General features: G+C 42.7%; 1 protein-coding gene across 3 annotated transcripts; it reads left to right on the forward strand.

Annotated features, from left to right (window-relative positions):
• Positions 1-244: 244 nt before the first annotated feature.
• On the forward strand, positions 245-27243 carry togaram1 (TOG array regulator of axonemal microtubules 1). Of its 3 annotated transcripts, none has more exons than XM_088648071.1 (22): positions 245-2622; positions 9892-10018; positions 15405-15524; positions 16093-16416; positions 17350-17624; positions 17997-18238; positions 18535-18635; positions 18833-19000; positions 19381-19470; positions 20913-21088; positions 21589-21790; positions 22428-22652; positions 22895-23018; positions 23142-23247; positions 23375-23610; positions 23900-24058; positions 24178-24304; positions 24403-24518; positions 24827-25007; positions 25335-25554; positions 25958-26044; positions 26774-27243. In XM_088648071.1, exons 1-22 carry the CDS (start codon positions 1603-1605, stop codon positions 27028-27030), a joined length of 4683 nt encoding a protein of 1560 aa, XP_088504197.1. In that variant the 5' UTR covers positions 245-1602; the 3' UTR covers positions 27031-27243. The 3 variants fall into 3 exon arrangements, with proteins under 3 accessions (XP_088504197.1, XP_088504199.1, XP_088504198.1); XM_088648073.1 differs by having other exon boundaries at positions 16093-16377; XM_088648072.1 differs by having other exon boundaries at positions 16096-16416.
• The last annotated feature ends 1 nt before the right edge of the window (position 27244 follows it).

Here is a 27244-nt window from a genome sequence, read left to right on the forward strand (position 1 = left end):
CGCTATCTAATTTTATTAATTTTATTAATCAATCATATCAGTCATATATTGTGATAAGATGAAAGCACTGTACGACTAAATGTTTAAAAATATAGAAATTGCCAACAATATTAGCCAGAACTACATTTCCCATAATAACTAAGACCCGATGCAACTGCACTTCCTGGTAAATCTGACCTTAGCGTCACCATGGAAGCGTCCCGTTTGTTCACGTGACAACTATGGATACGTCCCCACGGCCATTTTGGTGTGATCTTATTACCTAGTGATGGGGCTGCAGCTACGGGATAGCAACAGAGCAGCTCCAGCGCTTTTGTTTCATTTACATACAGTAAAGATTACAGCGCGTCTTCAAGAGAAGGAAGAGCATCTTTAACTTTGAAGACTGAATTTGAAATTCAGATTATACTAAAGAATCGCCAGCGGCATACAAGGAGAAACGGTTTGAATTGCCTTTCAAATACTGAAGAGTGGTGTTTTTCATTAAGTCCTGTTATTGTGTAGCGATTGTTACTCTTGGGTTAAAGCAGGCAGACGAAAAAGCGATGATGCCGCTATGCTTGCTTGCCATGCTCGTTCTTGTGAGTTTGTAGAGGAAAATCCAAAATCCAAAATAATTAGCGATTAAAATGGAAACACTTGGAGCAACTGCGAAAAAAATGACTGATTCTCCGGTGACTTCATGACAAATCAGGAGGAAAACGGGAATACGCTACTAGCTTCAGCGCCGCCGTCCGCCAAATTCAGCCCACGTCCTGCGATCTGTTGGCCTTAAAAAACCAAAATCGGTTTTCCAAAAGGAAATGATGACATTCTTCAACTTTTAGTCGGTTCTACTGTACGTATGCGCTCCGACGCTATCAAGTCAAACAGAGCACACCCCCGAGATAAAAGCTGTACTGGTGTAGAGGAATAAAACAAACGTGTTGAACTCTCCGGCTGATGCTTTTCAGAAATAGCGGGGAGAAGAAGTCCGATATCACCGTGAACCGCTCGTGTTGGATACAGTTCCGATCCCGAAGGATGAGCTGGGTGGCTTGATGTTGGATGTGTTGCCAGGGATCGTGCGCCAGCTGAATGGTGCAAACACCAAGATCCTGAGCAGACTGTGTAAATGTGGCAAATACAGTCACAGCCGCGTCGAGATTTTCTCAGCTCTCGCCACACACGGACTGGCAAACAGCAGAGCCCGTGTAGGGAAGGCAAGGTTTGAAAATCTGTCCTTTCTCGCAACATCGCGACAGAGCGTCGGGCTTTTTTCTTTTAACTTAACATGTTGGATCGCTCAATAAAAAATTGATCCGCTGCGGGGAGAGGGAGGGAGGGCGATTCTGTTCTGGCATTCACCGCCTTGGAGCTCATTAGGTCGGGTAACGACAATCCAGTGCTTATTATCTAGCTGCTGCCAGCATCGCTGAGGAGGATCTAGCCACTAGCGCGTCGCTGAATCCTGTTCCAGATGGGTGTCTCAGCAGTGAGCGACAGCATCCGCAGCAAGATGCTGAGACGGGGCGTCCAAGACCGCATCTCTTCGCAGAGAAGCAGTAAAGGCTTTTAAAACATACCCGTTTATTCCCCTCACTAGTCTGAGGTCCAACCAAAATGAAGTTTGGAATGATTCCTCACGGCCTACACGAGCAGCTTCTGGACCACAGTAACTACCAGAGCAGGACCCACGGGGTTGAGGAGCTGAAGAACATTCTTTACGACTCGGACTTGACCTCCGTGCCCCCTGAAAACATTGTCGATTTTATCGGTTTCTTGCGGAGGCTACTGGATGACACCAACTTCAAAGTCCTGTACGGTACCTTGGAAGTCCTCAATCTGCTGCTTGTCAAACTGGGCTACCACGCGGAGCTGTACGTTGAAAATATCGTTCACGCCGCCGTCAAAGTCCTGGGGGATACCCGCACGGTGACCAGGCACGAGTACATCAAAGTTTACATGCAGATGATGCGGGTTGTGAGGCCGCAGATTGTGCTGGATTTTATGATGGGGCAACTCAAGCACAAGAACTCTCGAGTCAGGGAGGATGTCATCAATATCATCACAGCCTCCATTCTGACCCACCCGAGAGGGGGCTTCGACATAGACAGGCTGTGCTACGCCGTGGCGCCCTGCCTGGCGGACAGCAAACGGAAAGTCCGGCACGCAGCCCTGGAGCTCTTCGCCGTGTTTGCCTCCTACTTGGGCACTGGCAAAATGCAGCCTCTGGTGAAGGCTGTGGACGAGGTGGAGCTAAAAGGAGAGGTGGAGGGTTTGATGGCGGCTGTACAAGCCCGGATAGCCAGGCACATCCTTCCCAAGCTGACCCCCGATGGGACTGTGGAGTATGCCATGACCATCCCAAAGCCGGGCCAGCGGCGGGGACCCCAGTTCGGGTCCGGGGCCGATCTGGAGTGGGTGATCGGCGGGGGGCGCATCCAGAGCGCGCAGAGTCACCGATCGGAGTCGGATTCTGAACCGCCGTCTGGTTACGGGAGTCCAGGCTCCTACCTTGACGAGACCCCGGCGCACAGAAGGGTCCTCAGCGCCGGCAAAGGGAAAAACAAGCTGCCGTGGGAAATGGAAGGCCTTCCCGGGGCGAGGACATCCCCGCAGGTCAAGACCCCCGGCAGGAAGGTGGGTTTCTCCTGTAGGCGTAGTCAGTATGTTTGATGCATGCGAAAGTTGGCCTGAGTGACGTTGGAGCGGAAAAAGAGAGGAAACGAGACAGTATCAGGAGCAGGACCAGCGATGTCTCGAGAGCTCTTGAATCCAATCCCCTGTTGTCAGATACAATCTGCTCTTCATGTTTGCAGCCGTTTTGCAGTGGTATAATTGAAACAGCCTCTGAAAAGAAAGAAACCAGAAACGGTGTCTCTCAAATTAAAGAATTAAGATATGCAATTGATTAAGTGATTTAGTAATTTTTGCCTTCATCATGGGATAACAGTGAATCTGGAGAATGTACAGTAACTGTAATTGATGCCATATTGTAATGCATTGCAGTGGCATTTTTATGGTTTCTGTTAACTTTGCTTGTTTTTTCACCTTGAATCTTTTCCTAAACCGTGTGTCATCAGGGTGGCAGTAGGTTAATTGGCTTCTGGGAACACTGGCCTTGGTGCGATGGACTGGCATACTGTCCAGGGGGTATTCTGCCCTGTGCGTGCTACTTGCTGGGATAGGCTTCAGCTCCCCTGTAACCCTGAACTGGATAAGGTGGTTAGAAAATGGATGGATGTACAGTATGGCATCAGATGTTATGGTTTTAAGTCTTTGACGCAACAGCACTAAAACCAGTCAATCAATATTCATTAAATCAGTCAGATTGCAGTCAGAGCTAATCATTAATCTGTTTAGCCATTTATTAAATCAGCTGTGAAATTTGCTAGTAATTTCATTATTAACCAATGAATCAGCTCAGTTTATAAGCCAGGAGGACACTTAAACAGTCAGCCATTTAATTGCTATGTATTTATGGGAAAAAAGATTCATACCAATAAATTATCATTTTTAATAATTTTTTTATTAATTAATGTATTCAATTAATAAACAATTGAATACATCAGTTATTCAATAATTTAGCCATACACCAAATCAGTTTAATAATCAATAAAACAGTTATTTAATCATCCATTATTGAATTGTCTTATTATGGTTTGTATAATCAATCAGTTATTTAATCAGTCAGCTTTTTAATAAATCAATTGTTTTATCAGTTTTAACATTTTGGCATTTAGTCAAATGTTTAGTTAGTTGATTAGCCATTTAGGTAACCAATACAGCTTGCAATTAATCATCATTAATTGTTAGGCAATCAGCATCAGGTGTCATAGATTCATGGTACATTATTTCCTGGCAATTTTCTTATCAGATTACCAGACCAGTAAATGCTGTGCTTTCTGTAATAATCATACATTTCTATATATTTATGAACACATATTGTTTTTAATGTTATGTCTTTAGACAAGGAGATTGTAAATGAAAAATGAAACTTTTAACAATAATAAAGACGACAAGAACATTAATGTAACAAGACACACAGTTGTTGTAAGAACCTTATTTTTCAATGAAAAATTTACAACACAAGACTGTTATAATTCAATAATCTCAACCTCATCTAATTGTGTTCCTTGATGTAGTTTAAAAGGGGCTTTGATTTTGAACTGTGTATCATTTGTTTAATGACAGTCTATGTCTTGCATCTCACATATAGCTTGCAGTGTACCTATCCTACAAGCTTTTTTATATCTTCTTGTTTGGATGTGGTATCTAGGGAGCAGTTGGACATAATCTACACTCCATGCAGCGCATGGCTCATATAACGTTCAGGCAGGTATATTTAAAGCAAGGTGATGACTCTTTGATTAAATTAGGAAAATGGTAAAGCCTATTAAATAAAACAGCTGTATGTATATTTGCAAGTTTAAAGTTGGGGAGGCTATTTGTGGAGGATAACCTTGGTGGTTTGATTTGGTGTGTGAATAAGCTGCAGTACAGTTAGTTCAGTAAGTTTACAAGGTACTGGGCATCTGCCTGTTTTGCTGATGTTTTATATTGAAATGCTCTTTGTAATATGTTGAGATCACATTACACCCCAATTTAGTAAGAAGACAATTCCTTCAGGATTTTTTCTTAACTTTCTTCCTGTCTCAAATGAACAGGCCATTGATTAGTATTGTCAAGGATCTCTGTTAAAAATATAAGTAAAGAGCCTTGATACTTTACTACTCCAGAAAAAAAGTCTGTTTTTGAGGCAGAGTTTAGCACTCTCTCCTTCTGTTGTCACATTTCAGGCTTCTTCTGGGAATACTGCACATTTTTATATTAGTGACATACCTTATCATTTCAGTTCACACAAGTGCTGTTGTTTCCTGTATCATTTAATTGTAGGGTCTGCTCTGTGTCATATGTTCATGTAAATGAGCTGTAATCCTGCAATTGAAATGTCTCCTGGTTGTGTTTGTTTGCTGCAGTGTGTGCTTTGAAAGCTATAGACTGATTGCTAAGGGCTGGCTGATGACTCACTCTTGAAATATTGAATGCATATATTTAGCTTTTCCCAGCTATGCAAAGCTCAAAGTAAGGCAGCTCAATGCATTTATTTTTGGAAGAGTTGCTCTGTTCTGTGTTCTGACAACAAGGCATGCTTGGGATAGTGTGGTAAACCCACAGTGTTTTCTGTGATAAACCACAGTGTTTTCGACTTCAGATTCTTTTTTCTAGAGCTCTGATCAGGGTGCATAGGATCAACTGAATAGCGTGCTGCAGTACTACCTTCCTGGGAGCTTGTATAGACTGGCCTCCCATTACTTTGAAAAAGCCCTTCATCTCTGGTTGAACCAGACCAGTTCCAAAAAGCTTCCAACACCACTTGTACTTCATTAGGAAATGAAGGCTATTCCGTCATTACAGTATTTTTCTGTAAGCAAGGACAGAAACATAGGGCTGGACTATTTACAAGGTTCTGTCAACATAAGACCCACTGTTTATTCACAATCCTAACTGAGATCACCGAGAGTTAATGTAATCAGACAGGAAGGATTCCATGCCCTAATATTGTATTTGATTTATGTATTGACATATTGGCTTTTTTCTGGAGTAGTAAATTAGTAAAATAAGGGGCTGGTAAGTGATAAGCCCACACAATGTTTTCTGGTGATCTCACCTCTGAGCACAGGCTACAGTATCTTCCTACCCCAGTGTTCAGTCTCTGGTGCCGGACCAGAGATGAGCTTCACACATGGGCCCCACTGGCTCGCTTGTTGGAGGAGATACACTACACCCAGCTTTGACAAGACAACTTGCTCATTCATAATTGAATGCTGCCTTTTGAAAGTCAGTACATAGCAGTAAAGGAATAGGAATGATTTGTAAAAATGCCACAGGTAACGAAAGCATGCTGCAGCTTATTTTTCCACTCAACATTATTCCTGACGCTCAGTGGTGTTGGCATTCAAGGCCGAAGGATACTTTCCAGCATTTATCTTGGGCAAAAGCAGCAGAGGCTGATTGCGAATACATTTTTCTGCCGTTGCTATGATACAGTGAATGCTTTAGAGCAGAGGGGGAGATTGCAGTCGCCCCCCCCACTGGAATGAGTCAGACCCAGGTGAAACTGGCAGTGTGCTGGAGGCGATTGCTGATTAAAGTAAAACAGGAAACTAACATCTGTGCTTTCATACCTGGGCAAGGTGCTTCGAATGGAGCTCATGTGCGGTGAAGACTAGTCCTTGAAAACACTTAGAATATAATCAGTCATTATAGCTGTGGGCGTGGGAGTAGGGAAATCGACAGACTTTGAATTTATATAAAGATTGCAGCTGAAATAAAATCTTGTACAAGAAAGTTATAACACTGCAGATTTTGGAGCACTATTCTGACAGCCTCGTGAGGGTTCATAGGCAGGCACCAGCACAGCTTAGTGTCAGTTTTCTTTTTTACGATGATGGACTTGCACTGTTTCTGTGAGTGGGGTAGCGAGCCATGTCTGAGGATTGAATGTAATTCAAGAAAGGATTTGGCACCGTGACCAGCCCACTCTCAATTGAACACCCCATTCTTTTTTGACTGGGGGACCCGGGACAGACAGCATGACTGAAGATGTTTATCAGGGAGTCAGACAGCCTTTGCTCACTATATCTCCCTAATGGATTAAACTCCGAGCTTTCTTAAACTTCAGAAGTGCTGTTAATCTCTCACTAAGAAACCTTACTCCTGGTGCTGCTGTGTTGACTGCCCTTGGTGATCGGCTTTGGGGAAATACAGTTCATGGAGATGAAGATGCCACTTTAACCTACTGCACTGATCTGTTGAACAGTGATCTCCGATCCAGGATTCACAAATTCACAAAGAACAACATATTGCCCTTGTTTCCTTTGGCTTGTCAGAATATTTATATGACTGTTTTTCATTTTCTCAATTTCTCCATTATCAATTACTTCATTTCTCAATTATCTTTGTGTTTTAACTTATTGTTGTCTCATTTGAACTAAGATTTTTGTTTCTAAAATGGACATAAATGGAACTATATGACTGGGTAATCTGAGCATTGTGGGTTCTTCTCATGTAATTAACACTTCCATTCAAATCCTTATTATCTAATCTCACTGATTGGATATTTTATAATTGTTTTATGACTGACGTAAGTTTTCATAATCAGATCTGAGAGATACTCCAATAAATCAAGTGCTGGCAAGCCTTCGGTGCCCAAGCTAATCAGTATGCAGGTACAAATACAGCTCTGTGGTATATTATGTTTCTGTGTGTTCCTCTAGTTACATACAGTACAAGTGCTATTTTCTGAAGATGAGCTGGGATCATGTTTCCCAATAAATCCTGATGACTATGATAGACTGTGCTGTGAAAACAGGAGTGAGGACTGTGATAGATTTGAAAGAGTGCCACGGTGCAGTTTTCATCACAGGTGTAGTACATAAATAACCAATATTTTCTTCTTCTGCTGGGGGTAGTGCAGTGTGATTACCCTGTAAAATAAAACGGTTGTTAAAAGCTCTTATTAAAAATTTGTGTGGCGGTGTGCCTGCTGTATTGGATTACAGTCCAATTAGTTGTAGTGTATTTGAATGAGTGACCTAGTTTAGCATTGGAAACCTAACAGACGTGATCTTTGTATCAGTTCTTTGTGGGGTCACACAGTAACAATAATGGTTCCGGGTTTCCCTCCTTGGCTTCTATTGCACTGGTTCTTTTGTGTATTTTTACATCTTCAGGTAGTTTTGGTTTTTAAATAGAGGTTGCCTATGTAAGATTGTTTTGTACAGGTAAAAGACCTCTGTTGTTAGCTACTGTTAGGGTTAGGTTATAGGCTTTCAACATAGGCTTTCAATATTTTACCTGTAAAATTCCATTTCATTACTATGGTGATTGTGGGAATTTGGATATCTTTGTGTTACTGAAGTAATCTTTTTCTAACTTGATATAAGCAGCACCTCACAGTTACCATCCTACTGGAATAGGATTTTTTGTACTGTATATTTTAGCGTTCCTGCTCAACTGCCAGACCTGAAAAAACCTATAAAGCTTTGCTTTATGCCCAGAAGACCCCACCTCTATGTTTCATTTCCTTTTTATTTATATACAAATGTCCTGAGGATTCTCATTTCTTTTACAGTGGAGTAGTGCATGCAAAGGCTTTCGAAGGCCATGGACTGTTTATTACAGCTGCTACCTATATGTAAGAAATAGTTCATTTGTATAGATCAGTGTGTCATCCTTTCTCCTTTCTCATTGATACGTTTTTGTTACTTTTGGACACCAAGTGTTCCTGTCAGGTACGTACTCCAGTGCCAGCTGAGGGCTGATAACTCAGGCACAGCTTGTTATAAGTGCTTCGATTGTTATGAGAATTGGGGAATTGTCCGACTTCCAGCAATAACCCAGCCTGTGTTTCTTTTTTTAAAATCAAAACTACTGTAAAGCCTCTTTCTTCCCACTGTGAATGGATTAATTAGAGAGAGAGGACCCTATCAGTGGGCCATTACACACTTGTTTGCTTAGGTCCAGGAGATTTGTCACCAAACATTCAATTACTAAGAACCACAGGGAAAATCTCACCTTCTCTATGGAGTTGTTCTATTTTGGGATGGACAGTGTGAAGTTTTCTTTTTCTGCCTAATTGGTATTGTTCAAATCACAGAAGCCTCTGAATACATTTTAAATGTAACGAGACAGCTGTTTTGAAATGCAGGCACATCGTAATATTTAATGCTGTGTTTCTTGTATTTCTTACTATATGTGTTGAGCCTAGTGCAGTTTTAAAAAAACAAATTAGAAATGTGGGGATTGAACCTTTTCTTGCAGATGCTGAGGAATGAGTAGAAACAAGGTTTAGGCCCTGGTCAGAGGGAACTATGCTCAATGATGACTTCTGTGGCCCACCGTGCTCTTCAGATGAAAACATGGAGGGTTTCTAGGTTTCTTTTAAAATGCTGAAGACTTGGGGAAAAAAGTCAATTTTTGACCACTTAAGCTACCATTTAAGTTCCACTTGCAAATATCAACATTCTTTAATCACTGATAAACTGGGTTATCATAACAAATATACCTTCCTTTTTAAAAAGTAATATGTGCTTGTCATTTTAAAGTATTCATATTCATTCATATTAATAAAAAGTTAATGTAAAACAACTTCATTCAATCCTGCGATAGGCATTTTGTACAAAGAGACAGCAGTAACTACATGTTTGCAGTAACTACAGCAGCCCCACCATGTCTCCAAGCAACACAACTCGTCAACAGCACTTCTTTAGAACAGCTGTAAATGTTACACAATTGGAATGCTTGGGCCTCTCCAGGTTTTGCTGCATCCTGGCTTATATAAATTGTTTAACAAGCTGTGGGACAGAAAGAGTCCTAGCTAGTCTAGTTGTTTGTCATTTTGTTTTATTCAGGTGAAGTTAATATTCTCCCGAACAGCATCTACAAATATGTGCATAACATACTAACTGTTGTTGTGGTACTTGATGTTATTACTGAGCATACATGGGCAACATTACAGCCCATAGAGACCAATTTGATGGATCATCTGTCTTCATTGTTACTATTTTAATGAAAGCAGTAAATCAGTCCTCAGGTTCCTCTACTCTGATGAGGTAAAAGGGGTGAGGAACATGGTTAAAGAACAGCTCAGTTTAAAAAGAGTCTTGTATGGAAGGGTCATTTCATTGTACATTTTAAATATCTAACATTATGCTGATATCACTGCCTATTGTACTCTCTTACTCTTTTTCTGTAAAATGCATTTATATAATGTATACAATCAACAAGGTTAAAATACAGGGAATCAATTATATTGACAAGAAAAGTCATGTATAGTCTGGATACTCACGGTATCTATCAGTACTATGAATGAACACTAAGAGTTTCCTTGTTGCTGCTTTGCAGATTTCCAGTGAAGATCCCCAGTCTCCCAAACTGAGTGGCTCCTCTAAGATGCCAGTTAAGGAAGACCTGCACTTTACTGGAAAGTTGAATAACAATCAGGAAATCACAAACAATTTCAAACGCTCTGGTAACTTGATTTTTTTTTCTGGACTATAAATTTGAGTGTGAAAGAATGTTCCTTTTGAGACAGAAGTATTACATCTATAAATTATGGAGTTGAAAAAATATACAGGAAGTCCATCTTTCTGCTGTGCTGGACAGTTTTTCTAATACTGGAACCATGTGAAGAGATGATTGTGTTTCAGCAGAGCACGTAGTTTACAGTATGTCCAGATTCAATCCATACTCAGTAGTTAATTGTTCAGATCTGTTTGCTGGAGGCTTTTTGGGATAATTGATTAATTGATCTCATGCAGGTCTGTACAGAAATGTTTTTAATCTTCCCTCCTCTTGTTTGCTGAAAAAGGCATGTATGTCATGCAGCATATGTTGGCTGGGCTGTGGGAGATGCTGGGAGTGCAGATAATTGGAATTGGGACTAAGTAAGTGATGATGTTTTGATTGGATTAACCTGATTTAATCCAGATAACCAGCATGGCCTGACTTGGTGTTTGGATGAAGGTTGCAAATTTCCTGGTGTTTAACTCCCCCATCCCTGGCTGTTTCTACACCCAACCATTAATGAGAACACAACAGCTTGCTCAGAAGGCATCGCCCTTTCAGTTGGGAAGTAGTCTTCCACTCCACTTTATTTACTAATCACTGCAAGAAAGTAACAAGAGGTAGAAAACAGAATAATTAAATGAATTAAAAAACCTAACTATTAGGTGCCAATTATGTTGAAGTACAGGGAGATCTATTAGAGATCTCCTAGTTTCTGTCACTAGAGATGTAAAATCCCCATGGTGCCAATTAAGGAAGTGCAAACATCCTGCACACTAACCCCACTGTGAGCTGAATTTCTTGGAAAAATCATACTAACATGTACAACTTTTGTTGTGTTTACTTGAATCTCAATTGGACATTTGTAAATAGTGTCTAACATGCATATTTTAAAAAGGGAAAGACCTGGTTTAAGGATGTTTTCATTAAGTACATTATTAATGAGGTAATGTTATTACCTCAGCTAGTGCTTACACTATGCATACATTGGCATTTGAAGACACACAGAGCTAAATGTGATGCATCAGGCTGCTTATCAAATTTGAACGTTCACCCTGCAAAAACACTTGGGATAGGTATGAGAATAGCTCACCAGTGGGGCCTGTGGGGCCAGAAATCGCTTTAATAACTCAGGATATGTAGCTTTTAACAATTACAGCACACATATGACCTTATACACTTGTATCTCTTCCCAGTGTGAGGGAGTTTGTTTGATGTTTTCTTGGCTTGGTGTTTTCTCATTTTCAGGTGGCTACAGTTCCACTGCAGTGCAGAGCTTCTTTTAATCCTAGTAATGGATTCATTTCGAGGGGATTCAGGGGGTGTACAGATGCAGATTGCCAGGTGCTAAAAAAGTCCAAAAGTGGTGTTTTCTCTAGGTTCATGGGAAAGAGGCCCCTTTCCTGCAGGTGAACCCATTTGTCCTAGATTTATGTCAGTCCATGGTTTGTTACTAGTTGATGTTCCTGAAGTGTGTGTTGTTTACTGTCAGCGTATTGGGACAGTTCAAAGAATAGATAATCAGAAAAATTAGCTTCTCTGATTCTATTTGAATAGGTTCTGTAATTAAGTGCCCCAGACTGTCATTGAAGTAGACAACCAGAACCATGTGGCGTAATCTTGAAATTAAATTTGTTATTCCATCTGTTCATCAGAAAGCCACTTGTTCCATTTCTTATTCCAAAGATTTAGAAGTAATCTCTACTACATCCCACTGGGAGCACTACAGCTACTGTGGAAATCCCGAGTTCAGAGGATGATTATTTTTCACCTTCACTCGCAGAATTACAAATTGCCTTTGAAGTACCAAATGGTAAGAGTCTTATACAACAGTTCTCACGAGGAGAGCTCAGCTTTGATTTGAGGTACAGTGAAACAGAACTGCTGTGAAATGCAAATGTCAAATGTTCTGTACTTTTCACAGTAAAGGAGGTGCAGAAGTGCCTTAGAAATCAATGCAGTGATTGCTTTTTGATGTGAGTCAGGAAAGGCAGTGAGTTTTTCCACTATCACTGATATGTTGGGTATAGTGCCCTGCAAAAGTATTCAAACCCTTCCTATGCCGTCCCATTTTGTGAAATTAAACTTAATATTTTATTAAAAATTGAAGGCTCAGGATGATTATACTTAGCATAATAATCTAAGTAACGGTCAGTAAATTATTTGGATGATGTAAGTATTTAGATCCATTATCTCATTATGTGGTGAAAGCACTTTGACACCAATTACAGCTGCAGTTCTTTTTTAGTCTAAGTCTCTACTAACTTTGCATGTCATCCTGGTGCAATTTTTGCCCATTCTTCTTGTCTTATGAACATCGGATGTCAAGGCGTTCCACAGAATCTCTGTAGGATTCAAGTCAAGACTTTGAGTGGAGCACTTAGTGTTAAACCAGCTACAGATTAGGTTAAGTCTTGTGCTTTAGATCATTGTCCTATTACAAGTTGAATTTCTAGGTCCCAGCTTTAAGTCTGAAGCAGGTTGTTCTGTAAGATTTGAGAGTAATTTGCTCATCTACGTTCCCATCAGTATTGACAAGCTTCCTGGTCCATGCTGATCAGAAGCAGAACTATTATCATAATGCTGTCACCATCATGCTTAACAGTAAGGAGTCTGTTTACTGAGTGTTCCACTATAGTGGGTTTGCATGTGATATGACACTTTCCGTTTAAACCAAGCTCTTTCAGTTTCGTCTTAGTTGATCATAAAACCTTTTGTCAGATTTGCAGTAGCACTTAGTTACGTTGTTGCAAACCCCATGCAGGATTTGCAATATTTTTTTGGTTCCATATAACCCCCTTTGTGGAGTGACGCTGCCTAGCTACTCAGTTTGGAAGGACAGCCTGGTTTAGTCAGTGTCTGGGTATCTTTGACTTCTTAACGATCAATGCCATCATACCCAAAGAATATATGAAGGGTTTTTCAACTATTCTTACTCTTCTTCTGGTATGTGCCTTTATGGAACACTTTCCCTGAGTAGTCCTGAAACCTCCATGTTTTTTATGGTTGAATCTTTGATTGACAGACACTGTTTGACCAAGGAACCTCACAAAGACAGACTGGCATCACTCAGCTAACTGCTGCTTTCTTTTTGTTTTGTACTCTGAATGTGTGGAGGAGGTTGCAAATATACCAAAAATTAAGTTGTACTTCAAAATGTCATGACAACAAGCTTTAAAACAACAAAATGTGAAAGCTGTGCGCAAGGATATCGCAAGGATATAAGGTACAGTATATGCATGAGAATCATTTTTGTGTGATTTAGAACAGATATTTATCACTTCTTTTTGTCGAAATGCAAAGGAATGGAGGATTGATGGTTTGTAGCGTATACATTACAGTGCTTATGACATTTCAGCGCCCGGTAATCAGAGGTTAATGCAGTGCAAGGGCTTTTTCCCTCTTCCTCTACAGTTGTCAGCTGTTCTTTTGTATCCTGTTACCTAGTTTATACTACGGTTTATAATAGTTTGAATATTCTTTCTGAGAAAATTATATGTTTCTCCGCTATGGGGCTTCTTTTCTGGTGACGGATTTCAAAGTTATTCCTTATTGGTGAATAACAGAACTGACTGGCTATGTTGTCATAAACAAAAAGTGAAACAGACGAGAGGCCCCGGGTTTAGCGAAATGACTCTAACTGGGTATGTGAGGGACTATGCACAGTGTTCTTGGCAGTGGAGCGTGAGACCCTTTGTGAGGCGGTGTTGACATCTCTTTGAGCTCTCTGGGCAAGATGGGGCTTGCTTTTCTCTTTAACATGCACTGCACTGTTTGCTTGTTGCATTTCGCTGTGCAGGCTTAGCAGACAATCCCAGAATAAGTCCCATTTTAAATGGATCTTAAGTGGATATAAAAAGTCTACACACCCTTATTGGAATTGCAGGTTTTTGAGATGTAATGCCAGAAATCGAGATAAATTTTTCCACCTTTAATATGACCTTGCAACCAAACAAATTCAAGAGAAAAACAAATGGATAATTATTTGTATGTATATCAGAAATACAATAATTTGTTTTTTTTTACAGCTATGTGACAGTGTGTGGTACATGGTTTACTGCTAAAGAATAATAAACATTAAATAACACAGTTTTTATGATCCCTTATTTAAAAAGACTTACTACTCTTGATGATGACAATATCATCTGTTTATAACAGTAATAGCTTCTGGTTTTCACATATTCCCATCATATTATTGTTCTTTTCTAATTGGAGGTGCCATACTTTGGATGAGATGTTTAACCGATGTCCAGAATACTTAAGTCTTTAAAGTTCCCATGGCACAGTTTGCAGTTGGATTTTCAACTGTAGGAATGTTGAGCCCTCATGTTCTCCCTTACTTCAGCTGGGGAAGTAATTTCCCTACTTCTCTACCTGGTCAGCTGTGTAGTGGGTCTCCTGCTGCATAACAGCTGCTGTGCTCCATTCAGGTGGGTACTGCACTTCAGAGGTGGATATAATGGGCCTCCTTTCAGATATATAGCACTAAATGCAATTATTTATAATGATGAAACAAGTGGTTGGTAGTCTTAAATAAACCATATAGGTCGGTCCCTTTTCAGGCCATAAAGGCCCATGGGGGAATGGGGGACAAGGGCCATCATTTTTCTCAACCACCCGACACTGGAGGTGGAGGTGATGTGGTCAGCATCATGCTCTGGCAGGCCTGTTACCCCCAGAAGGATTAACCCCCCGGTACTCATTTGGAAAGCAGGCTGAGTCTGCTGCCCCTCACCTGCCCCTACCTGGGATTGAACCCAGCACCTTCCGGTCAGGAGCTAGATGCCCTTGTCGTCTGAGCTACCACGGCTTCAAATAAACTACAGTATATAACCTCTCTTATTTTAAGTGTGGCCTCACTAATGCAGATTGAGATCTCAGTCCTTCCCCTCTGTATTGCATTCCAGAATTGAGTCCGGTACTGCTACTTGCAAATGAGAGACACACTACCCTTTATACTGTGTTTCAACCACCAATGTGCAGCATCCACTCACCACACAGAAAGTGAGCAGAAACGCTCACCACACAGCAGCTATCAGTGGGGAGGAGAGCAGAGTAATGTAGCCAATTCATAGAGGGAGATTATTAGGAGACCATGATTGGTAAGGGCCAATGGGAAATTACCTGTAAAGCGCTTTGAGTGGAATGTCCAGAAAAGCGCTATATAAGTGTAAGCAATTATTATTATGATTGTGGTTTGTCAGGATTTGTCACTGGAAACACAATAGTGATGGAATCTGGTGAGCCCCAGTGACTAACATGTGTGCATGTGGCAGTGATTAACAAAATCCAGCAGGAATTTAGCCTGGGTAACCCCTCATGCCTTGTTTCCTCCCACCTTGCTGTCCCAGAGCCCCACCAGCCCAGGATCTCAGGAAGGAAAGGGCTCTTGGGAATGTCCCGAAGGAGTGGGAGCGTGGACTCTGACCTGCAGTTCCTGGGGTCCAGTAATCCTTCGGACAGAGAGAAAGGTGAGGTCATGGAGGAGCATCATTTCATTGCTCCTAACTCTTGCATCTAGGGAGCAGCGTGTCAACATGGAGAAAAGCATTGCTTTGAACCCCTGATTTTGCCCTCCCACCAGTACACAGAATAAGGAAAAGGAAAAGAAATCATTTTCAATGTGAGACACTGATGTTTACCAGAGAGGTGAGAGGCTGTGAGGTGTTCAGAGTGAGCAGCACATTCAGGATGAGGAGCCCCTGTGTCATAGCAGCTATGCTGATTCAGGGATTCATTTCTTGTGACTGACCATTGGACACTGCTGGTCTTTGGTTTCTCCTCTGGTGATAGAAGTAACTTGACCTTTAGATTGCAAATGTTTGATATGATTTTATGTTTTTAAAAGGATATTTCTGATCTCTTGGCAGACTTGTACTTAAATGTGCAATGCAGACATGTATACCATATATGCATTATTCTGCAGCTATGTCCCGGTCTTTCAGAGAATACCAGAACTACTGTAACGATAATGCTAAACCATTCAATAATTTTGATCCTTCATGTGCTGGTGAATCAGAGAGTGCTGGCTTGTTTTAGCAGCTCCGGTCCACGGCAACATTAGTCGGCCTCCAAGGACTCCGCGCCCTCTCTGTGGACACCCCGGTGTAGAGCGCACCTTCTCCCTGCCCTCCAACCCTGCAGCCCAGGGAGCCCTCATCCTGCCCTCCTACCCACTGGCACCAGCCGCCGGAGGCCAGCTCGCCTCTCCGCCAGCTCGCAGGAACGCGGACGCGGCTGTAAGCATGTCCAGCACCTGGCCCAACAAGAGGGAGAACAGCCCCAGGTGCAGAGCCCCCAGCCCCTGGTCAGAGGACAGTTCAGGCAAGGACACCCTTCTGTCCCTTTCTCTCCGCTCACTTGGTTTGTCCAGCTGTTGCTGCTTAAGTGATACAGAAACCCTAGTACTGACGATTTGACAATTTGACCTTTCAGTGCAAACCTGAGGAGACATAAGTGACTATGATTAGATATGATTTATTCTTGTGGAACGAATCCTAATTATGAAAGTGGAAGGAATAGTATTAGCAAGTAGTGGTGTTTGATTAATAACGTATTGAAAACTGAAGGATAGAAATCATGCTGGTTGATAATTTTGCTTTTGAATTAAGGACTGCACTTAGCGAACCTTCTGGAGCATAAGTAAGAGACTATCGACTGTATCATTACCTATTTTCTGTCTAAACTGAGTTTAGGGAAGGGGTTTGAACTTCATAGGGTGAAGGGATATGGGCTTGGCATGCAGTGTTTTATCTGTTGAGTAAGGAGACTGTTTCGCTTGGATAATTCCTGAGGTCACGACCACAATTCATCTAGTTTAGCATATTGTTCTCCATCTAGAAGTGTTTAATGAACCCCATCGAAGCATGACCTAATGGAAATACTTCCCCGTGAGGTAGGATAACATTGCATCAACCTTGAACTGCATGCTCATAGCTAGATGATTAGCATAGCAGTGCATTCAGATTTCTGCTAAAGCACTTGTCTAATAGTTTACGCTTTATTTTAACAGTAGCAAAATGTCTGTGGATGATTCCACCTTTCTGCAGCTTTTATATCTTTACTCTGCAGTAATGCTCTGTGTTAATAGGAATGGTCATTATGGGGCTTCTCAGCCCCACTAAAAGTATGTTAGAATTTGGTTATCTCTCTTTATTCCTCTGTACAGTTAAATCACTAAATATCCCTTGAGCCTATACAAATAGATGCCTTTTATACTAAATATCTTAACTTGTTCCTCCACACTTCAACCTTGTATGTACGGTGTATGTAACTACTGTCTTCTATATCCTTCAGGGGAAACCCAAGAAAGACGGTCCCCAGTGCCTCTCAGAGCATCACTGGTGCGCTCCCCATCTTCCCATCGTGTCCTTAGTGGAGCCAAGCCTGTGCCCCCAATCCCTCGAGGCACCAACCCCTTGCCTGACAGGGCCCAGGGGACACCCCAGGAATCAGAAAAGACCAGCCAGAGGGGGAGTCCTTTGGAAAGACCAGCAGAGAGGAGCCTGCATCTGGACCTTTCTCACCTGAGTCTGAAGGATGGAGAAGAGGAGCCAGTGGACCGTGAGGAGGTCCGAACACTCATATATATAGTCCTTGTGTCCATCTGGGGAATGGAGGCATGGTTAGATCATAAAGCATCCAAATTACTTCTTGTAAGGAGCAGAGGAAAAACATCACTATTTTTAATGTGATGTCAATAAGAGTTTAGTGCAGTGACATGTTGATTTATGGACAAGCGTAGCGTCGGTGTAAGTTCATGTGCTTTTTATTTTCATAATTCATTTTTATTATTATTTTAAAAGTACTTTCCCCAGTCATCTGTGTTTTGATTTGCAGAAAATGTATTCTGCAAATTCATACCAGTTTTTGCACTGGTATTGTGCAGGTGTGTAAGGGAGGGCGAAGTGACTTTCTAAGCCCTCTGTTTTTGTGTACTCCAGATGTTGAACTCTCTCCGGTCACTGAGGTACAGTGCAGCAAAGAAGCGAGCCAAGCTGAGTCTGAGTGGCTCGGACCCCGACCCCGACAGCCCTGACTCGGCCGTGAAGCTCGAGCTGGCCCTGGATTCGCCATCTCAGACCTCACCCCCTGTCACCAGCCCGCTGAGTGAGAGCGGCCTGTCCAGTCTGCAGGATTCACTCAGCTCACCCCCACACACAACCCCCTGTGGCACTAAAGCCAGGTAAGTCCATGGATCGTGTCCTGGAACACAGCTATGGCATCGATGCATTGCAGAGATACACACTTAACCTACACACAGCTCTAACACACAGCCTGAACATTGCTGAAAAACAAAGATTCTCACACAGAAAAATAGACTGAAATCATCACTTATTTAACACCATCAGAAAGTTTAAAATGCTGCACTATGGTTCAAAATGGTCCCGATTTACATATACTGAGCTCTTAAGGTACAGCTAAAGACAGAACAGGCTGCAGTGCTCATTGTGTACCGAACCGTATTTGTCTTTCCTGCAGTTCTGGGAGTTCCTCTCCTTCGGTAGCAAGGCCCCGCGTGCCCAGAGTCTCCTCTGGGAAGCTGAAAGGTGCTGCCAATGTGGAGTACAGCCCCAACCAAGGTACCAACAGCTGGAGATGATCTGTGGGATGTTGCATGCTTTGAAACCTGCCGTAGCTTCTGCAAATATGAAGGATTTATTTAGTCATTACAGATTTACCTGGGTGCAGAGTAGGGCTCAAGCTCTTTACCATATGTGCTGGTTGTGAAGTTAGGGAGATAAGGAGGGTGCTCAAGCATGTGATCGGGATTTTGCAGGGGTGACATTCCGGGACAAAGTGACCTCAGATGTGAGCGTAGTGGGGCAGAGGCTGGCCTACTCTAACGGGCCTGCTGAGCCCGAGGAGGTCAGGCAGAGAGAGACGTCCCCACCTGTCGTTAGACCCTTGGGTCGAGAGCCCCTCAGAGCACCCAGACCCCCCAGAGGTGAGTTGACAGGATACGTAATCTAGAGTTTCACTACATTATATGATTGTTTCTAAAGAAGATTATTCAAAATAGATCTTTAGTTTGAATACAGGTGTTCTGGCTGAGAGATTTAATGATTTAGAACCATCCAGAAAAATTGCCAGTGAAACCAAAATATTCAAAACAAGTTGCATTTTAAACAACCAAATGCCTTTAATGCTTCTAAATAACACTGCACAAGGGACTGTTTGGTGATATAGCTACCAGAAAGTCTGTCTGATTGAAGTATTATAGGTGGAATATACTTTATATTATTTGGTTTTATTTTAATATACCTGAATGACTGTAAACAATTCAACACCATTACATTCTATTCTAATCCATTCTTTCTGTTCCAGGGTCACAGGGGTCAACTGGAACCATGCAGCAGATCAGCATCAGTCTGGCTTCTTCTGCTGATGGCATGTCTGAAGGCATTATAGGCAGAGGTCAGTCTTCTTTCCACTTTGAGCATGGTTATTTTTGGTGCTTGTGAATAGAAATTGCTCTGATTGTGGACACGGAAGCCCTCTCTAGAATAGGATGCCTGGATTCTTTGAGCTTTCTGCTTGTACTCCTCTGCTGGGGAAGGATTCCCTGCTTGTGTTCTTCAGTATTGAGGCCTTTTCAGTCCTAGACTGAATTCTGTACGAATACCACAATTATGGGATGAATATGGTTGGTAGTTTAGACTCACCTCAATTGGCATCTTTAGATAGGTTTTGAACCTGTGTCTCCAAGAGGTTGGAGACTCCCTAATGAACTCAGGGGTTATCTGTAGACCTCCCTCCTAAAGGTAATAAACTAACTTAGAGTAAAGTGAGAGTAGGTATGCACAGATATAATGGGAAGAGTTGGAGAAGTATTTTCTGTCAGAAGTACCCCTATTCTTTATAATTTAAATGTGGATTATCTTGATGAATCTTTTATGTTAAATCAACTCAGAGGTCTGTGAAATTCATCATAGGTTCTGTCCTGTCTTCCTGGTGCGTTGCTGTGTTTAATGTAGCAACTGACTACTTAACATTTTGAGCCCCGTCCTATTGTTCTGGTGGCGGGTGCTCTCGCGATGCCTGGGGCCTCCTGGTTGCCATGTAAACAGAGCAGAGTGTCCTAGCACAGCCGACTGAAGCCTGACAGTGTCTCACACTGAGAACTGCGGATATTGGCAGAAAGTTGTGGAGATTCGTTTTTCATGATTTCTACAAGTCATTAACACTTCACAACCAAATGGGACACACTCTGTACGATTCTTAATAGAGCTTTTAAAATGAAGCGCTGGAAATTTCTAAATGGTAGGTAAGTAAAAGGGCCTTTTTTACAAAACAAGATAGTGAAGGGTGTTTCCTGCAGGAATGATTGTTTCTAATTTGCTTGAATAATCAGTATTTCTGATGACGTAGTTCAGGTGGGTAGCTGTGTCAGAATGCGTAGGCTGCAAAGGAACAAGTTCAGGTTTATTCCATTCTAATAAGAGAAGAAAGGAAATATGTTTCGGCTGTGGAGCCACACACCTAAAGAAGGCTCCACAGCCAAAACGTTGTATTTCCTTTCTTCTTTTCAGCATGGAATAAACCTATTACTTATTTCTTATGACATGTCTTGTTTCTATTGCATGCTTCTTTAGGGTAGTTCTATTTCTTTTACCTCCTGCACTGGGATGGTAATATGTTACTTTTATAAATGTTTGTATGATACTGAAAGAATTGTCTGTAAGCTTTTCATAAAGAAGGAAGGAAAATCAAAATTGTAAGTTGGGCGATGGTAGGTTAACTGTTTAGCATTTCCAATTTGGATTCTTTGTTGTGAACTGTAGATCAGTGTGCTGTGTGCAGGGCTGTGCTACAGGTGTTTCTGAACAATATGAGTGCCATTGTTCTGGTCTCCACAGGAGTGTTTGGGAGCTCCGCTGCAGTGGCCTCTCAGCAGAGTGTGATGTCATCCTCTGAGTGTAGTAACAGCATTGGCAAGGCAAGTGTTGACCCCCCAGCAGGCGTGTATGGACACTCAGTGCAGCACAACAGTCACAACTCCACAGCCAGGGAGGAGCCGGAGATGGAGGACGTGGTGAGTAGGAAGCCGGTTTTCATCAATTCTTACATCTAGTTTCCCTCCTGTGTTCACAAGCCTTCTGTTGTGATTTAGTGGGTGGGGGGGGGCCCTCATGTGGGATGTAAGTCAAGATAAGCTGCCGGTTGTAATCAGTAAGGTGTTTAAAGAAATGAGGTAAAATTAAATTTAAAAATCAGGGACTGGCACCAGAACATTTCTTAAAGTTAAATAATAACACACTTGGCTGACACAGCTTAGTTTCAGATGAAAAAGACTTACTTACAAGACACAGACATCACTTTATTTACTGTACACAACACAAAAGAGTGATATTTGTCTGTGGGGACAGTGAACAGTGTCTAGACTTTGTGTTTTGTGGTGCAATATAATGGAAAGCATGTGGAAGCTCACGGACATGGGTAATAGGCAGGGAGGAGTTGGATGGCTGGAGCATTAGGCTGTGAAATGGTCAGGGCTGAGATTCAGTTTGGCTGGTTTGCTGGGCTGGCACGCAGGACAAAGTGAAGCTGTCAAAGTCGGCCCGGGACAAAATGAGGCAGCGCCGCCTGGAGCAGGAAGAGCTCCTCCACATCCAGAGCGAGCGGAGGAGGGTGGAGAGCGTTAAGGAACGTCTGCGCATGATCGGGGGTGATGGATCTGCGGAAGAGAGGAATGAGCTATCATCCCCACCTCAGAACAGCCCCCGTCATGCTTCAGGTCAGAGGCCAAACTGCGATCACTTCTCTCTCTCTGTCCCTTGTTTTTAACATCTGCAGGTGTTCTTGAATTTGAAATAAGGCTGATGGACTTTTTCGTCAGATTTTCTACACTGTAAAGTCAGTCATTCTGAAGGGTTTTTGTATGTGGTGCCGCGCATCTTGGATGTTTTTCTAATTGCTGTGAACATGATCACAATGAGTTCATTTCCAATAATTGGACTTGGTTTGCTTTGATTCACACTGGAATATTGTCAGTTGCTTTAGATGCATTTTAAGTTAATTTCTCTTAAAATTATTTCATTTTGAAATTCATGGGGTACATTTTTTATCAGCCACTGAGAAAAACGAGGTAATACCTTTGTATCCGTGTTTTATCAAACTGCATCTGAATTTTATTTTTTTCATTGCTGTAATCCAGGAAAACATCTTCATGGGTCTGTTATCGTATATTTCATTTCCTGGTTGAATTGAGTCCCTTGTTTTGTTAATATTCATGTTTGTAAAGCAAACCATAATATCTTCCATTGGTCTCAGTTTTTCAGTTTGATTAGTTCCTCCAACTACTTGGACTGGACCAAGTAAGAAACATCTCCAGTGTGAACATAGTGTAATGGCAATTTTTCTTTCTCTGGCAGGCTGGAATTTGAATGGCAAGACCGTTCAGAAGCCCATGACTGAGTCTCCACAAGAGAACAGCCCTGCCAGCCCCAGAGGACCCCTTAGTCCCATCGTTGCGCCCAGCCCTATTCGACTCTATGGCCCTCCCACCCCTCCTGCACTTAAGGGGCCTTCCAGCCCTGCTCGTTTGAAGAGATCCTCCAGCCTGAAGAAGGCTCGCTCCTCTCTCTCACACAGCTCAGGTCAGCAGACTAATAAACGGCCCTTTCTGCCTCCTGACCTTCAAGTTTAAAGGAGGTTTTCAGATCTATAAAAGGCTGAAGAAAGAAAAAAGTCATATTCATTTGCAGTCCACAAGTGAGCCACAATTTTGTTAATACGCAGTCAACAGTGAGCCCTTGCTTGGATTGTTTAATTGTGTAGTGATGGATTTCCTACTGCTTGGTCCCTCACTAATGTTCCCCTACTCTGCTGTGGTCCCCAGATGAGCTGTCCCCTGGCCCTCGAATGCAGAGGAAGGAGGGCCCAGAGGCCCCAGAGCTGCGGCCTTTCTCTAAGCCTGAGCTGGCGCTCAACCAGGGCCTCCAGCTTCTGGCCTCTGACGACTGGTAGGCAGAAAAAGATACACGTGAATTTGCAGTCCTTACTGTCTCTACTTTTGACGTAGTGTCTCGTGCCTTGCTCTGTCTTGCATTTGGGTTTATATATTTCGTTCCTCTCACTGAATTCAGGGAAAGGAAGATTGAAGGGCTGACCATCATAAGGAGTCTATCCCAGTATCACTCTGACGTCCTGATGAGCAGACTGCATGATGCCTGCCTGGCCGTCATACAGGAGGTGTGCTGCCTAGTTTTTGGTGATGGATTTGTATTATTGCTCCTAATCGATTTAAGCGAACTCTGAAATATGTGGAGGTTTATGGAGGGTGATTGAGAGCAGGGTGACAGCGTGCCTATTTGTCCAGGTGAAGAACTTGCGGTCAGGCGTGTCTCGGGTGGCAGTGATTTGCCTGGGAGACATGTTCACTCACCTGCAGAGAGGGATGGACCAGGAGCTGGACGGCACAGTGAAGGTGCTACTGCACAAGGCCGGGGAGTCCAACGCGTTTATCCGGCAAGATGTGGACAACACCTTGGACTGCGTGGTGCAGAGCTGCACCCCTACACGTGCCCTCAGCGCACTGCTGACCGGCGGCCTGAGGTGAGGACAGCCTCAGCACACACGGGTGAAACCTCCGGGTCTCACTCTCCAGAGTTATTATTAATCATACTTACTTTAAAATGTGGCTGTACATTAAACGTTTTCAAAATTATATTGGAAAATGTAAGATTCCTCAATCTGCAAAAGTCCAGAAATGAACCAAACTACTCAGAACTATTCAACTCCTCATAAACTTTGAAAAGCCAGCCTCACTGCCTGGTTAATGAGAAGTAAGATGTGTTCCCAAGTAACGTAACTGCTCACTGACGTAGCTCTGGTGTGTGCGCAGCCACCTGAACTCTGTAGTGCGGAAGTGCACAGCGCAGCACCTGGCAGACTTGGTGGAGAGGATGGGCCCTGCCCGCCTCCTGTCTGGCACCAAGGACCTCACCGACCGCATGCTTCCTGCAGTCGCCCGGCTGGCACAGGACTCATCCCAGGAGACCAGGTCAGGATCCACATGCTCCACGGACATTTCCTGGACAAGCAATGCTCTTCCAACAAGAATCCAGAATAAGACGGGTGTGTCCCACTGTGAGGTGTCTCATACAGGTTTTTTTTTTTCAGATACTACGGAAGACAGATGCTGTTTTCATGGATGACCCATCCAGACTTCGACAAAATGATCGAAAAGCACTTGCAGCCCAAAGACCTGATTGCCATCCGGGATACCGTCAGCACCCTCAGGACAAAGGTGCTTTTCCTCCTACGTGTTACTGTGCCTTTGGGGGGTGTGGCAGCAGGGCCTTGTCCTTGAGCTGTAGTCTGATGCTAGTCATTTGATCTTGACAGGGATTGGGAGAAATGCCCCTTGACACCCCCTCTGCAAGGGGCCGGCGCTCCCTCCCAGGTAGCGGGACAGTCCGAGCATCATCATTGACCCGGGAGCCACGCAACATTGCTGCCAGGTAGGCTCTCAGACACTCCTGTCTGCTATCCCTTCTTTCTCAGGATGCACTCAGCAATGAGCGACAGTTTTCCACACGGGGAAAAAAACCCACAAAGTTAAACAAGTTTTCATTTAACACGAAATGTATTTTTCACCTGCTCACAGTGACTTAGCTCACCTGCTTTAGTCAAACTTTCCAGCTAAAATAGATCACATTTCTGACGTTTGTGTATCTATTAAATGCTTTTAGTCATTTTCTCTTAACTGTCCTATCGGAGAACTCCAGATATGGAGGAAACGACAGCTTGCGCTCCTTGTTCCCTGCAGAGAAACAGGGGAGAACACTTGGAAGCCCAGCCCGCGGACCCTGGTGGATAAGACTGAGTACGTCAAGCAGCTCACTGGTCTGCTGGGTGCCAAGGATTTCCGAGACCGCACCAAGGGCATCGATCAGCTCCTCGATGACTGTCAGCAGAGCCCTGACCTAGTGATTGCCAACATGTTCCCGGTAACTTCAGCTTCACTAATTCACGAGAGGCTAGAATAATGCTTGACTTGATTAGAGGGTAAAATTAAGAGGGCATGATAAGATGGTAAGATCGTTTGGAGCTTGATTAGATTTGATTTCTACATAGCTTGGAGCAACTGTACTATGTCCCTCAAATAACTACATCAAAATGTTTTTTGTTTTGCTTTGCCTTAAAAAGAAAATAAATAATTCTTAAGATAACTTTAACTGAAATATTTAAAACAATCTAGCTGTGCTATAAATAAAGTAGAAGATAGTTAAAGGTAATAAGACTCTGTTAAAGATGGTCTCATCTTTCATTGTCAGATTTTTGATGCCTTTAAATCTCGTCTACAAGACTCCAACAGCAAAGTGAACCTCCATGCTCTGGAGTCCCTGCAGAAGATCATTCTGCTGCTAAAAGACAATCTTGCCCAGGTTGTCTACATCCTTGTGCCGTCCATTGTAGAAAGCAACCTCAACTCCAAGAACAATGCAATCTACAATGCAGCTGTCAAAGCTGTTCAGACTCTCATCCAGAACATTGGTGAGGCCCCACATATCACTTCAGTTAGGGGCAATCGCTGGTCTCAGACTGCCCAGGAGCTCCTCAGTCTGAGCTTTACCGGTACTACAGCATCGTCTTAGATGCCAACCTTTAGAAGCTCTAGACATGACTATTTTAGCTTTTCCTCAGGCTTCAATGTGTTTTAATAAGACTTTTGTCATTCGTTGCATGCAAGCCAAAGAGCATAATTAGTGGCATTCTAATGCAATTCAGTCCCTAATGGAATATAAACTGCGTATTTGAGTGTACTGTGGAGTGACTCGGTGCGCCCCTTTCTTTCATTACAGCAGGACAGCTGTCTCACTGCTGTGTTGCCATTAGTTTAGTTTGGACTGCAGGTTTGAGGTGTAAAAACTGAACTGAGCTCTTTCTACTGTTCCAGATAACACACTACTGCTCCAGCCATTCTGTACCAAGGCCCAGTTCCTCAGTGGGAAGGCCAAAGTGGACATGATTGAGAATGTTGCAGGTAGGCCCCAGCTCCAACTATACTGAAAGCTCTTGAAATAGTGAAAAAGACGACCTGGAAGACTGTTCATTTGTGAATGATGTTTTCTGTACCCTTCTGTGATTCATTGGAGACTGCATCTGCTAGCATTGTCTTCCTTTTTTGACTCATTAAACTGAAATAAGTGTTTACTCCCCAAATGTCAAACTAGAAATGTATAATACATTGGTTCTGTGCTATATTGAGTATTAACATACAGTCTTCGTGCGGGGGCCAGTGTGTGCAGTCTCCATTTTTTATTTAGCTCTTAATGATTAGATTAACGCGTTATTGGCTTAATTGGCTTGATTAAACATCTTCTCTCAGGTTTGTATTTGGTGTTGCTTGAATTTAAAGAGACTTAGAAAACATGCACACAGCCGCCCCCCAGCACACGGACGGGAGATTCCCAAAATAGAAGGGCAAAGAAACAGACTCGCTCCATCTAGAGGATATACAGTGCACTGATGTCCATTTGTAATAACTAACAGCTGCCTCCATCAGAAAAGTATGGTATCCCAGAATTCCATCTGGCACTTATACTATAAAATCATTTAAAATTTGGGTTTTCCGTTTTTAAGATTGTTTTGCTTTCAATTTTATTTTTTAATTTAGAAATTTACTGTCACAGATACCAACGTACATAATTATGGACAAATCCTAGGATGTTCTAAAATGAACATTTAAGGTGGTATTCGGTTTGTTTTTCAGATCTGGTGACAGAGCTGTATCCCCGAAAGCCCCAGCTGGTGGAACAGAAAGTCTTGCCCTTGTTGTGGCACCTGCTGGGCACCTCCGGTGGCAATGGTGCCCTGCTGGGTCGTGGGGGGAGTGTGCGCAGTGCCACTGCCAAGCTGTGCCGAGCCCTCCTCACTCACATGGGTCCCGGCCTGGAAGAGCACAGTGCCACACAGCCCCCACATATCTCAAAGGGCCTCCAAGAGCTGCTCGGCACCATCTCTACCTAACGGCGGTCACAAAAACGCAAAGCTCAAGACGGTAATGACAAGAAATGGTCAGATTTTACTTGAAGATTGAGAAGACGTTTCTCACAGTGCCTGCAGTTTCCTGTTTTACGACAAAGAGACTTTGGAATACCCCGTCTTGGGGGGGGGAAGAAGAAACATTTTTTACATCTAAATAAGTAGGAAAATAAAAGAATAAAGGAAAACATGGCTTCAG

This window comes from Lepisosteus platostomus, chromosome 10 (genome assembly GCF_059453375.1).
Source record: "Lepisosteus platostomus isolate fLepPlt1 chromosome 10, fLepPlt1.hap1, whole genome shotgun sequence".
NCBI classification, from domain to species: Eukaryota; Metazoa; Chordata; class Actinopteri; order Semionotiformes; family Lepisosteidae; genus Lepisosteus; species Lepisosteus platostomus.

What these genes read in the sequence shown, in the direction of transcription:
- togaram1 (XM_088648071.1), top strand. Translation starts at nt 1,603, where the DNA reads ATGAAGTTTGGAATGATTCCTCACGGCCTACACGAGCAGCTTCTGGAC. An exon ending in CCCTGTGGCACTAAAGCCAG is followed by an intron (nt 18,239 to 18,534) that starts GTAAGTCCATGG and finishes TCTTTCCTGCAG; the next exon opens with TTCTGGGAGTTCCTCTCCTT. An exon ending in AGCCGGAGATGGAGGACGTG is followed by an intron (nt 21,089 to 21,588) that starts GTGAGTAGGAAG and finishes GCTGGCACGCAG; the next exon opens with GACAAAGTGAAGCTGTCAAA.